This window comes from Scyliorhinus canicula, chromosome 16 (genome assembly GCF_902713615.1).
Source record: "Scyliorhinus canicula chromosome 16, sScyCan1.1, whole genome shotgun sequence".
Lineage (NCBI taxonomy): Eukaryota > Metazoa > Chordata > Chondrichthyes > Carcharhiniformes > Scyliorhinidae > Scyliorhinus > Scyliorhinus canicula.
Genome location: NC_052161.1, coordinates 51011894 through 51026462, shown reverse-complemented (window position 1 = coordinate 51026462; position 14569 = coordinate 51011894). Strand labels below are relative to the sequence as shown.

The 14569-nt window shown below is 46.5% G+C and overlaps 1 protein-coding gene across 3 annotated transcripts in view; it reads right to left on the bottom strand.

Moving 5' to 3' along the window:
* Positions 1-14569, bottom strand: part of LOC119979536 (kinase non-catalytic C-lobe domain-containing protein 1) — a 261428-nt gene that overhangs the window by 230144 nt on the left and 16715 nt on the right. The window contains exon 1 of one of the 3 annotated variants that reach the window (XM_038821916.1): positions 9209-9287. The exons of the other annotated variants lie outside the window; for them this stretch is intronic. Coding sequence (XP_038677844.1) covers positions 9209-9277 — 69 coding nt within the window. The 5' untranslated portion in view covers positions 9278-9287. Of the gene's footprint in view, positions 1-9208; positions 9288-14569 lie in introns of those variants that run through there. 3 annotated transcript variants of the gene reach the window in all.

The window sequence follows — 14569 nt, the reverse complement described above, 5'->3', positions numbered from 1 at the left end:
AGCATGCCCAGAACATGTGAGCGTGATTGGCCAGGCCTCCCTGACACGTTTCACACTTGTCCTCCACCTCCAGCAAGAACCTGCTCATTTGGGTTCTTGTCAGGTGTACTCTGTGGACCACTTTAAACTGCATGAGGCTTAGCCTTGCGCAGGAAGAGCTGGCCCTGCTCAGTGCTACGTTCCAGAATCCCCACCCTATCTCCGTGCCTAATTCTTCCTCCCACTTCTGCCTTGTTTCTCCAGCGGTGAGCATGACTTTTCTAAATCATAGAATTCTAAAATTTATAGTGCAGAAGGTGGCCATTCGGCCCATCGAGTCTGCCCCGGCCCTTGGAAAGAGCACCTCACTTAAGACCACACCTCCACCCTATCCACATAACCCAGTAACCCAGACTTTGCAGGACTTTTTTGGAAATCCTTGGATTCTTACCGCTTCCAATCATTCACTGTTCTGAGGCCGATCGCCAGTGGCTCAATTGCCAGGGTGAATAGAAGCGGGGACAGCAGGCATCCCTACCTTGTGCCTCTGTGCAGATGGAAGTATTTAGAGCTGGTAGTGTTAGTCCCCACGCTTGCCATGTGAGTGATGTACAGAAGTTTAACCCATGCGATGAGCCCTGCTACAAGCCTAAACCGCTCCAGTACCTCTATGAGGTACTTCCACTCAACTATGTCGAAAGCCTTTTCTGCATCCAGGAAGATGATCACCTCTTGTTCTTTTATCGAACAGGGTCATTATTATGTTCAGCAGGTGCTTGATGTTCATTTTAGCTGCCTATCCTTAACAAAGCCGGCTGGTCTGGTCCTCTGTGACCACCTCTAGTGCGCAGTTCTTAAGTCGCCTAGCCAGGATCTTGTCCAGTATTTTCACGTCTACATTGAACAGTGAGATAGGTCTGTAGGACCCGCATTCGGTCAGGTCTTTGCCTTTCTTGGATATCAGCAGGATTGAGGCTTGTGCTAGTGTTGGAGGCAAAGTGCCCCTTGCTAGCGAGTCTTTGAATATCTCCCGCAAGTGCAGGGCCAGTGCTGCCGCAAATCTTTTGTAGAAGTCCGCCGGGAATCCATCTTCCAGCTCCTATTTTCTATAATTCCCCATGGCTGGCATGTCCAGTTCGTCAAAGAACTGCTTCATCCTCGAGTCCCCTTCGGGGGGTTCGTAGGTTTACAGCCCCCTGGTAGATGGCCTCGAATAATTTGTTGACCTTTTCCGGCTTGGCTCGGCTACCTGCCTGCCGTTATTGTCCCTGATCCTAGCTATTTCCCTCGTGGCTGGCTGCTTTCTCAGCTGGTGAGCCAGCAGGCGGCTGGCTTTGTCTCCGTGTTCATAAAAGGTCCCCCGTGTCTGGAGGAATTGATGCACTGCTTTCCTCGTGGAGAGCAAGTCAAAGTCCATTTGCAGCTTTCTCCACTCCGCCAGAAGCTCTACGGTCAGGGCCTCGGAATATTGCCAGTCCAGTATGGAGTCAACCAGTTGTTGCCTAGCCACCTTCTCCTGCCTGTCTCTACATCCTTTATAAGCGATCCCGCCCCTGACCACAATCTTCAGCACCTCCCAGAACGTAGCGGGTGAGACCTCCCCATCCTAGTTATTGGCAATGTACCCATCTATGGCCTGTGATATTTTCTTGTAAAAAGCCTCGTTGGCAAGGAAGGCCATATCCAACATCCATGGGGGGGGCGTTGGGTACGGCCTGCCTCCAAACTCACATCCATGTAGTGTGGAGTGCGGTCGGGGATTACGATCGCGGAGTATTCCGCTCTCACTATCCCTGAAAGCACCGTTTTCTCTGTGTGTATACCTTGTCTCCCTGGGAGAATGAGAACTCCTTCTCCCCTGGATGTGTGAACCTCCACAGGTCCATTGACCCCATCTGCTCCATAAATGTGCCGAGTTCTTTTTCCATATTTGAGGTCTTCCCCGATTTGGGTTTGATCTGACCGTCCGTGGGTTCTGAACACAGTTAAATTCCCAATCCCCCATTATTATTTGGTGCATGTATATGTCAGGGATTTCCGCCACGGTCCTCTTTATGAACTCTGCATCAGGGCAGCAAGGTGGCACTGCTGAGTCATGGCGCTGCTGACCTGGTTCGGTCCCAGCCCTGGGTCAGTGGCCGTATGGAGTTTGCACATTCTGCCTGTGTTTGCGTGGGTCTCACCCTCAACAACGCAACAGATTTCGAGGGTAGATGGATAGGCCACACTAACATTGTCCCCTAATTGGAAAAAAATTATAATTGGGTACTCTGAATTTATTTTTAAAAATTAACTCCATATCTTCACAGCCGGGAACGTACAGGTTGGTCAGGACCACTGGTGCCTCTTCCAGGGACCGCTGATCATGATGTACCGTCCCTCTGCATCGTAACTATCCTCGTCGCGGTAAGTACTGTCCTCTTACTGAGCAGTATGGCTATCCCCAGCTCTGGTCCCATAGCATGAATGGTACGTCTGTCCTACCCAGCCCTTTCTTACCTGCAGTCGGTCCTTCTCCCTCAGGTGTGTCTCTTAGAGGAAGATGATGTTGGATTTCATTCTTTTCAGGGGCAAAGGCTCGGGATCTTTAAACTGGGCCGTTAAGTACCCTGACATGCCAGGTGAGTATTTTAATGGGGGGGGGGGGTTTCTGTCATTTTAATGGGGCGACAGAACACCCCCCCCCCTCCCCCCGCCTCTTCTGCGGGATCAACCATACCTTGTGGAGGCGCTCCTGCACTTCAGGGTTTCCCTTGCTTAGATGGTCATTCAAGATGGCCGCAGTCACCGTGCTCACCATAATGCTGGGCCCCTGTGCTCTGGGGTTCTCTTTGTCCAGGGCCGCCTAACATGACCGCAAACTATGTGTACGCCATGTGGATTAGCCCTGCACTCTGAGGTTTCCCTTAGTTTAGGGACCCTCCAAAGTGCCTGCATTCGGTGCCATTTTGTTTCTTGTTGCCATGTGCTACCTGTTGTAGCCAGCCTCGGGCCCTTCCCCTCCCTTGTCCCTTTGTTCCCCCTATGGTTCTGCTACTCCCCCTCCCTCCTCCCCCCTCCTTACTGTTGTTCTCCCCAGCTCTCCCCCCTCCCACCCTCATTTACCCCCTTAACTATCCCGCCGTTGGTGGTGTACGCCCCTCTTTCACCAGGCACTCTCTCTCTGGCGGGAGATGCACCGTTGCACACACACACACACACACACACACCCCCCCCCCTCGCCCCGACTTGTATCTCCTGGCACTAGCTTTCCTGGTGTGTTGCCCCCCCTCTCCTCCTGGGGTGGTCACCCTATCCTTCTTTTCTTCCCCCTCTTCTTCTTACCCGCCTCATGCATTCTGCTGCCCTCAGCCCTTCCTCTCTGTGTTTTAGCTTTCAGTTTCAGAGCCAAGCAATACAGTCCAGCACAAATCGTCTCTTTGTATTTCAGTCTTTCTGGGTGACTGTTTTACCATTTCTTCTGTTGCTGCCTTCCCAGCCCATTCTCTTGGATGAATTTGTCTGTGTCCGCAAATGCCGTAGTGTTCCCTGCCCTGGAAAGTTATCCATAACTTGGCTGGGTACAGCATCCTGAACTTCACCCTACTTTTGAACAGTGCCACCTTTCCTCTATTAAACTCTGCCCGGCGCTTGGCCAGGTCTGCCCCAATGTCCTGGTACATCCGAATCTGATGTCCCTCCCAGTTACAGGCCTTTGTCTGCCTGGCCCAGCATAGGATTCTTTCCTGGTCCTGGTACCATGCATTTTGCCAATTATTGCCCTCGGCTATTCCCACCCCTGGGTTTCGACCGGAGTGACCTATGGGTTCTGTCTATCTCAGGCTGGTTGGGGAAGCTGTCCCTTCCCATCAGGTTTCCCAGCATCGCAGCCTTATAGTCTGTGGGGTTCCTGCATTCAGTTCCCTCCGACAAGCCCACTAATCTCAGATTTTGGCATCACGACCAGTTATCTTGGTTTTCTATCTTCCCCTTTAGATTCCCTTGAATCGCCAGCAAATTTGCTATCTTTGTCTTCAGGGCGACAATCCAGTCTGTTGAGACCTTGATGTTCCCCTGGGCCTCTAGTTGCCTCTCCGCCTTTTCCAGGGCCACCGTGATTCCATGACCGCCACCCTAACTGCTGCCTTTATATCGACCTTGATATCCTCTTTGAGTTCCCTTAGCTCCCTGGTGAGGAACTTCTTCCACCTGCCCTCTGCCAAAGAGGAGCTCCGTGTTTGTCCCTCTTTTCCGGTGTGGCCAGAGTTTCTTCGCCCCATGGGTTCACCATCCCATTCGCTTGCTTCTTCAGACTTCTGTTGCTTTTTGCCTCTTTTAGGCTTCTGGACTTTCCGATTGTTGTTCGGCATCGCTATTTGTATTTCGATGGAGAGGGTGAGGCAATGCTTTTTTCGCGGTTCTGATCGGCTATTTTTGACATAAAGTGCCTAATATTGAATTCTTAGATGGAGAGCCACATTTTGTGTGTCCTCTTAGCACATCCCCATCACCGGAAGTGGGTTAGGCAATTAGAAAAGCATTACCAAGCCCTTGCTAAACAAAATACTGGCATCTTTCTCATGTACGGCTAGTTACGAATTAGAAATGACTTGCAGCCGGTGGGTGAAATATCTAGGTAATGGCACTAATGCAGATTTTCCGGTCAGTGGCGAAGAAACAAAATTCGCCAAACACCTTGATAAAGTTGTAGCAGGATCTGGAATACATATTTTTGGACACAAGTTCAAAATTGGCACCCTCCACAGGGAATGTCTTGAATCTGTGAACATCGCAGGCAGCAAGGAGACTGATCAACCAGCGATCAAGCTGAAACATTCTCACAGCACAGCAGGAAATATAAATGAGGTGAAATCACTGGGAACAAATATCCAAATACACACATAGGATTAAGTGGAAAGCCTTAAACAGTGAAAGCAGAAAATTAAAATGTATATTTTTTTTAAAGTCTGCAACATTTCAATTTTCTTCTGAGGGAATGAGACTCCACATTTAAAAAAGAAAACAGAGCCAGAAAGGATTTTTCAACAGCAATTATGAATGGATATGCCATTAAAAACTCAGATTCTACTCTCCAAACAAGGTTTAACATTGGGGACGGTGGGTAATCTGTTCCATCTCATGCCAATTTGCAAAAACAGCAACAGAGCACCATGTGATGGAGTAGGGTTCCACTAGCAGCATATTTCTGGTGTTTAACTGCATATGTATTTGTGCCAGAAGTTGCCATTAGTTCTACCCGGTATTAATGAGGAATGCTGTCACTTGCCATATTATTGCAAGTTCCAGGTCAATAAAAGTTTTTCTATCAAGCCCAGCACAATCTGTTGAACTGCAGCTTACATTAAGAAATCATATCCATATCATGCAATGAATCTATCCAATATTCAACATTAGGATAAAAAGAATGCAAAAGACCAACATGCCCTTCAATACTTGCTCATTTACTTCCGAGTGCAACCTTGCACACTACATCCACCCTTTAACAAAGATTGAATGAGCCAGGGGCATTTATTAAAGATAAGTGAAATCATTCAACGACTCCTTAAAATGATGAAGTAAACTCCAGGAGACCACAGTCTCCAATACCGCATCACAATTTTGACTAACAAGCAACTCATCTCATTAAATTTAGACAGTCCCCTCCCTCAGCAACTTGTTCAGCTCTCTTTTAAGGGGCTGTCGGCACTCCACACTCACCATATCTTGCTTAATTTTTTTCCCAGAGCACACAAGCTAAATTTTAGCTCCAGCGTTTCAATCTCAATAACGGGCAGGAGCCTGGAAATGGCTATGGCAGGACCCAATTTGAACGTGCATGTGAGTCGGAGCGTGCCTGATGCATAAAGGTCAATTCAGGCCATTAGTTTACTAATTGAAAGGAATTTAACATTGACTGTGCAATTTTACGTTTGTTGTATAGACAACATGGGCAGGCAGCCAACACACTTCCTCGAGTTCTCATCCAAGGGCAGGATTTTTAAAAAACCTGGAACAAAGGCTGTCTCTTGAGGTCAGAGTTATTTGCTGTAAAATCTCTGCACCTTGAGGTTTCTCTGTCATTTCTGGTGCATTCCATGTGTGTATAGCTTTGTTTTAGAATACATTTTCTTGCCACCTTCGTCTGAGGATTTCAGCGAAGTATACTCTTAGGTTCATAAGACAGTGATTTGTGCATTTCTGATCCCGGGGAATTCTACAGTCAGCTGGTGGGACCTCCTTTCAGGTGGAAAAGAGGGCCAGGAGGCAGGTGACTGCAGGGCACAACCTGTGCGAGAAGAGGACAGTGCAGTTGGTGCAAGGCCAGTCGGGAGTGAAAAGTGGAAGGGTCAGCAGCCAGAGTATACAGGCAGCAACTACCACAGCATGTCTGAGGTACAGTGATAAAAGAGGTTCCGCCTTTCCAGACACACTATCACCACCACATGCTAGATGATTGGACCGGAGATTGCCTCCACCTATGTAGCTAGCCGTCCTACTATTGGTTCTGAAGGTCACAGTGGCCCTCAACATCTAATCCTCCGTTTCTTTCCAGGGTCAGCGGGGGATCTGTGGTGTGTCTCAATCTGATGCCCACAGTTACATCAAGGCTACTAATGCTGTTCTTCTGATGGTGATGATATTCACTCATTACTTAATGGATGAGGCCAGCCAGGCAGAGAGAGCCAGAGGCTTCACGATAACTACAGGTTCACCCTGCATCCATGTGCCATCGACTGTACTCATGTGGCCAGCAAGATGCCAGCAAGTGAGCCGGAAGCCTTTGTGACCGAGAAGGGATTTCACTCAATGTATGTTCGGTTAATCTGCGACTACAAGAAATAGATCTTACAAGTCTGTGCCCGTTACCCTGGCAGCTCACATGATGCTTACATCTTGCAACGCACACATGCTTGGAAGAATGACCCCTGGGTGACAAGGACTATCCCCTGAACAGGTGGCAAGGGAGAAATGCACTGGATGTTGAGGATCGTGAGGCAACTTCAGATGCCACAGAGGAAGGATCCACAGAGGAGCCGTAAGGCACAAGGGGTAAAGGGTAGACGTCAGGAATTTCAGGGAGGCAGTAGCACCAGGAAGGCCTTGATAATGCGTAACTTCAGCCAGCCTGCCATGGCATCAATTCCAGGTCATGCCAAGGGCGCTTCATCGGGACAAGACATTTGTGATGCACAAACTCAGAATCCCAAATTCCAACTGCAGTCTACGCAATAAAGTTCAAACGCCGCTGCTGCCTCCGTACCTATATAAAAATTCACACATTCTCAGGCTATCAAAACAAAATCAATTTTTATGTAACTTTCAAAGAAGCAAGGAACAAATATCACATTTTCTGGTGTTAATTATCACAACATCAAGAGAGTTTTGAAAGGTGAAGAGAAATAAAGTCACATGTGAGAAGCCCCTACTGTGCTCAAGGTGCCTTAAATGTACGTTTTCAGGTACTGCATCTTGGTGCCCGGTGTACGATTGCAGGCCCGAGGGTAACCCCTGGAACCCATGATTCTGCTCCTGGAGCTGTCTCTCCATGAGAATCACCACATTCTCAATGGAGGAGGCTGTGCACTCGGTGCTCAGGGTCAACGCACCACTCATGCACCGCATGGACTCCCCATTGACAGAGATCATGGTATGCAGACCGTCAGGGGTCTCTGCCAGATCTTCCCATGCATCGTGCTGGACATCAAGCATCATGCTGCCTAATTGAGAACTCCAGAGGCTCATCATCTCCCTTGAACGCAGCAACTCCCTGATCTCCAGCAGCCCTCAAACTGACGACACCAAGGGTACACTCTGCCACTGCCAGCTCCTCATGCAAGTGTACCATGCTCTCCTCCCAATGCACTACCATTGCCGAAGAACAAGCCCACTGATGTGCTGGTCTCTGTGCTGGTACTTGGTTCAGAGAGAGGATGTGACACGGGTACAGGTGAGAGTGGGTTCTCCTCTGGGTTTAAAGCAAGGATCTAGGGGTCCCAGGAGCTTCTTGCAGATGATGCATCTGCAGGAGGAAGATAAAATGTCAGTACATTCAATCATCACATTGTTAGTATGTGTGCTGGGTGAGCTGATGTGACAATGAGAACTGCATCATGGTGCCATCTTGACTGGAGTGTTTTGGCATCTCCATTTCAGCTGAGATGACCCTATGATTTTGGACTTGTCCTGTTTTCTTTAAACAGGCTATAACAACACAATTTTCTGCTTTGTCAGGTGGATGCCAGATACCAGTGTTTTTTTTAAATTTAGAGCAGTGTTCTTCAAACTTTTTTTCCGGGGACCCATTTTTACCAACCGGCCAACCTTCGGGACCCAACCTGGCCGACCTTCGCGACCCACGCCTGCCGACGTTCGCGACCCACGCCTGCCGATCTTCACGACTCACGCCGGCCGACATTTGCGACCCACGCCAGCTGACTTTCGCGACCCACGCCGGCCGACCTGCGTGACCCACCATTTTATCTTACCTTGTTTGCTGCTGACAAAAATGGAGGAAATGGTTTTGGGTCCCTTTGGCCATCGGACACGTTCCTCCAATGGAACCTGTTGGATGAAGGTGAAGCCTTCCGGTTTCGGAAAGTATGGAGTCTCCATCTGTCCAAAGTTCTGAATTTTTTTCCTGTAAAAGTTTATCAAATAAACCCCCACCCCGCGCCCCTGAATTTGTAAAAATAAATGAATAAAATAAATGAAAAGAATGAATAAAACCCCCCCCGAACTTGTTAAAAAAATAAAATGAATAAAATAAATAAACAAAAATTAAATGAATAAATAATAAAAACCACTACTGAACTTGTAAAACAAAAAGCTGCAACCGTTAAAAAAAATAGCAGCCGCACTGCGCATGCTTGCCCAATATGCGCATGCGCACTGATCATCGTGCGCGCATGCGCAATGCTGCCGAATTTCTTTTTAAAAACATGTTCCCGGCCGCTTGCAGCTGACGTTATGAAAAGCCGGCTGCTGTGCAGGGATTTGCACGATCGGAAGCGCTGCGGACAACGGCGTACATCCCATCCTTCAAAGCACTCATGCGGGCAGATCGCCCAGCTTGACTGGTGCATGCTTCAGTGCAAGTTGGCACACCCTGTGAGGGTGATGAAGAATGACCACCCAAATACATATCTCTGCACAGAGTTCCATGCCATCTCTGTACATTGCCCTTGCTGAATGCATTGAACCTTTTGCCGAACTGTATCCATGTTCAGCACACCATGCCGTGCTCACTGACCTGGACGGCCACCTCATTCCATGCCTTCTTTTTGTCTTGCGGCAGCCTCCTCTTCCCATCTCTGGGCATGAAGACATCACACCTGGCACTACCCTCCTCTGTGAGGATACTCAGGCATTGGTCTTGCCATGCTACTTTCTGTAGCCCACCAAGTCCATATTTCTTCTTCGATCCTGAGAAGAACGCTCTTGCAGCATTCCCACACCCCCCAGCAGCCTTCTGTCCTCCCCCCCACCCCGCCCCGGGTAGCCGACTTGTTCCCACCCCCACCTGCTTCCTCCAGCCTACCCGAGAATGCATTGCATGCTGGGCAGACCTTAACTGGCCAGTCAGCAGGAAATTGTAATAACAATGCATCCCATCCGTGAACAGATTCTACATTCACCTCCAAACCCGCCGACTTTGCGTGCCCGAGAAGCGCAAAATTCAGGCCATTATTTTTCCGTGTATACACAGTCTCACTCCACTAATTTACCAAACTGGTCAACACACTCATTAGCCCCTACTAAGTTGTTTTAATGGCAGTGATGACCCGTTTTATTTTCAGTGAGTTGTTGGCATTCAATTAGCACCAACTGGTTCTTCAAGGCTCCAGTGTAAAGTCCTGATTCTACCCTTACCCATCCAGCGGAATGGGGAGGTAAATTCAAGCGATATAACTTATTCCTCGCCCAATTTTACTTTCAGTGTCATTAAATCAGGGCTTATAAGTATAAAATCTGTGAGACAGTGAGAGGCGTTTCAATCTCATCTGTTTATTTTCCTTTGACAACAGATCAATTCTCAGTAGATGTCACTTGATCGTAACACCTGAGCCAAAGAAACATGAAGCAAGATATACTGAGACCACATTTCACTCTGATTTCAAAGGACCAAGTCTGGCAATAATCTTGCTGTTATGACTGAGCAACAAAGAATCCTATGTGCCAGGTGCATAATTTATGACACTAGCGATAATTGCGAAGTTCATTTGTTCTTACTGCATTCTTTAAAGTTACTGCAGTCCTTTTTCCTCATTCTGGGGAGTAATACATTTTCTCGCTTTGTAAGTCCTTTTCTGCCTCAAAAGTGATACAGTTAAACTCTGCAGACTGATATTGGTGCCATGATAATGTGAAAGAATCCTAGATGTCTACAGCACAGAAAAGGCCCTTTGGCCCATCGCATTCACACTTGTCAGAAACAACCACCTAACTGTTATAATCCCATTTTCCAGCACTTGTCGTGTATGCCTTGGCATTGCAAGTGCACATCTAAATACTTCTTAAATCTTATGAGGGTCTCTGCCTCTACCACCATTTCAGGCAGTGAGGTCCAGACTCCCACCACCCTCTGGGTGATAAGGCTTTTCATCACATCCCCTCTAAACCTCCTGCCCCTTAGCTTAAATCGAGCCTTTGATCCCTCCACCAAGGGGAAATGTTTCTTCCTATCTACTCCATCTATGCCCCTCATAATTTCATATATCTTAATCATGTCCCCCCCTTAGTCTCCTCTGCCCCATGGAAAACAACCCGTCTTTCCAATATCTCTTCATAGCTAAACCTCTCCTGCCCAGGCAACATCCTGGCAAATCTCTGCACTCAGTGCTAGCTGGCAACATATTCATGAGTGTAGTTATTCAACAGAGCAGAAAACTGAACACAATTCAGTTTAAGTTGGTCATTGTTCATTTGGCTCGGACGTCATTAACATGCAAGGAACAGCCAGTGACAACCTCTAATAAGAGCTGAAGAGGGAGAGTAGCTGACAGGCTGAGAGTGCACAGGCCATTGCAAAGGACAGACGGAAAAGCCATCGCATGGTGCCAGCTTCAAAGTGCACTGCTCCGGGTCAGCTATCACGGGCTCTCAGACGACCAGAACCCAAGGAAGTGCAGGTTAAGTAGGGAAGCTGTTGCTGCCATATGCCATCTATTGCCTCCAGATATAATCAGCAATCAAAACTGCTGTTTTGACGGCAGGGAGAGTTCTGCCACACCCTGGGATTTCTACATTGCAGGATCTTTCAGTGCCCTTTGAGGAATGCATCTGGACTCAACCAAACTGCAGTCGTAAGTGCCAAAGATGCAGAAGGTACTTTGTATAAACGCACAACAACCAGCACACAATTCATTCAACGTACTGCAGCCAGCAATAGTTTTTCATAATGTTGAAAAATCTGAGGTTCGGGATGCCCTTTGTTCACGCATATGAGTCTTTACGTGAATCATGTAGTAGAATAGATAGACAGGAACAGATGTGAATGTTCAGCTCCACAGAAGAAAATCATAAGAACACCAGTGCCCGATTTTAGATTGCTTCGCTGAAAGTGGGGTGAATGCAGGTCACCCACTGAATCTTATTATTTGCAAAAGGAAAATACTGCAGATGCTGCCAATCTGAAATTAAAACAGAAACAGAACTTTGGATGAAAATGTCACCTGAGGAATGGTCCGAAAGCTAGTGATTCGAAACAAACCTGTTGAACTTTAACCTGGTGTTGTAAGACTTCTTATAGTTATTATCAGCAACTTCATCTACTTTATAGATTAATTTCAATTTTAGACATGCCTTTCTTCTTAGTAGAGACCCATTTTAATTTTGAATGATGTTGAGGTTCAAGGATTTTTTGGTCTTTGTATTTCAACTTTGCCATGAGTCGGCCTTTCACCCACAAGGATTTAATAATTTGATAGATGAGGGTTGCAATATAACCTGTTTGAGCCATTTAACTTCATCTGATAGAATAGAAACCACTGTGACTAGTTTAAACTCTGTGAGGTACCCTTCCACTTCAAATTTAATACCCCAATAAATGTTTTCTGTGTCATTTATCTCCCCCAGGAAGGTCAATTCCTCAGTTTGTGGTTCTTCCACTCCTTGTATGTAGCTCTGTTCAAAAATGTTCACCCCCTTTTTACTGGTTGTCAATGTTTTTAATTCTCAATCTTTATTATTATCATAAGTAGGCTGCAATGAAGTTACTGTGAAAATCCCCTAGTCACCACACTCCCGCACCTGTTCGGGTACACAAAAAAGAATTCAGAATGTGCAATTCACCTAACAAGCACATCTTTTGGGACTTGTGAGAGGAAACCGGAGCATCCGGAGGAAACCCGTGCAGATATGGGGAGAACGTGCAGACTCCGCACAGACAGTAACCTAAACCAGGAATCAAATCTGGGAGGGCAGCACAGTGGTGCAGTGGTTAGCACTGGGACTGCGGCACTGACGGCCCGGGTTCGAATCCCAGCTCTGGGTAACTGTCCTTCTGGAGTTTGTACATTCTCCCCGTGTCTGCGCGGGTTTCACCCCCACAACCCAAAGATGTGCAGGGTAGATGGATTTGACACGCTAAATTGCCCCTTTTAATGGAAAAATAATAATTGGGTATTCTAAATTTATTTTAAAAAAGGAATCAAACCTGGGACCCTGGCGCTGTGAAGCAACAGTGCTAACCACTGCGCTACCATGCCGCCCATGAGCGACAGTTTTGAAGTGGCCTATTTTTCCAAAGTGTGGCATTCTCCCCCACCACCCCTCACCCCGCTGGAAATTCTTCTCAATTGTGCTGTTTGTTCGCACCACACCAAAGACAGTTTAAAATGTCAGTTGGTGCACTTTTCCCCCTTTTTGGGCAGGCTTAGGCTTTGGAATGCTTTTCCTTTTATGGCCCACAAACTGCACGGTTTCACTTGATCTTCTCTACGGGATCTCTCCTTTCCCACAAATGAACATCCAATTCTGCTTCCAGAGTTCTGTTTGTCTCACAATCTTCATTGTGTTTTGTAATGTTAAATCCTCTCTTGTAAGAGATGTGATAATGCTTCATCTAGGACTCTGACTACAATCATTATGAATCAGGTCATCTTTTAAGATTTCATAATCACAGTTCCCTGCCAGCCAGCCTATAGTGGTCATTGATGAACGAACATATGTTTTCTCCCGGTCTTTGCTTTCTCTTATTAAATTTAGTCCTCCCTATTAGTAATTTCTGACAAACACTGAAATAAGAGTTGAAAGCTTACAGGACCTCTTAACTCTCAACTCCCTACTATGCTGTCACATCAGCGATAGGTCCAATTGCGTGGTGTACTGACCTGATCATTTTTTGATCTTTTTGTGTAATTCAGAAGCAGTTCTGTACCTTGCGAACCTTTTTCACCGGTTATCCCAGTTGTGAGGCAGTTGTGAGCCCCCTGCACTCTGATATAGACCTGCAATTCCATGCTTCTGCTGAGCCCCAGAATTGTTCCTACTTTTCCGCTGCTGCTTTCTGCTTCCGGTTTTTGTTCACTGCTGTCTGGTCTCCTGGTCGGTGTCTCAGGTTGTAACTGTTGCTCCTGTGATGTTCTGGCATCTTGGTAAGCCTTACATGTTTTTTCCCTTTTGTCCTTCCTTCAACAATGCTTTCTTGCCAGGTCTGGATCTCCTTTTTAAGATCCAGTGAGTATCACCTCCCCAAGGATCTCCCCAGTCAAACCACTATGCATTAGCCCAGACTGAAAAACACATTCCTTGTCAATTTCACCTACTAGCTGCCAATACCACCCAGGCACTGCAGAACAGAATTATTTTTAAACTAACACATTCTAAGCTCAGGCTTTTAACCTTAAACTTGTCCCAATATTTAGAAGCCAATAGTCCTAAAATCCTCTAATCATCACAGTTGGTGTATACCTACAGTATCTCCAGGAGCAACTTGTACCACAGGATAGTTTTTTAAAATAATCTTTATTGTGACAATTAGGCTTACATTAACACTGCAATGAAATTACTCTGAAAAGTCCCTAGTCACCACATTTCGGCGTTTGTTCTGGTACACAGAGGGAGAATTCAGAATGTCTAATTCTCCAAACAGGTGTGTTGTTCCTTGTGTCTTAATAAAGCTCGTAGACTTGAAGTTGAAGTAGATGCTTTATTGTGAGTTTGTTCTCTCTCAAGCGCTTAACTTAATGTTACATCTGAGCTGCCTGCCTGTTCTGCTCCCAGCTGCCATTCCTGTGAAGTGTCCTTACTTCCTGTTTGTGTGTATTTATACCTCTCTCATACTCCCTCTAGTGCTTGCTCAGTTGTATTGCATCTACACAGATATGCAATCACCACATCCCCCCTTTTTGCTTTATATATTTTCTGTACAGTGTTATAGGAAATTGTACAAAACAGTTAGATTACTTATAATATGTGTATCTGTACAAGCAATGATGATATTGGATATTTTACAAAGCCAATTAATATTTATGAGTCTAATCTTAATAAAAACATTTATATGAGTCCAAACTTGATCAATTTGTTCATTGAGTTTTTTATGTTTCGTTGTTGATGTGGTGATATTGATATCGCAACTCCATTGTGAATGTTGTCGGTGTTCTTGTTTTTA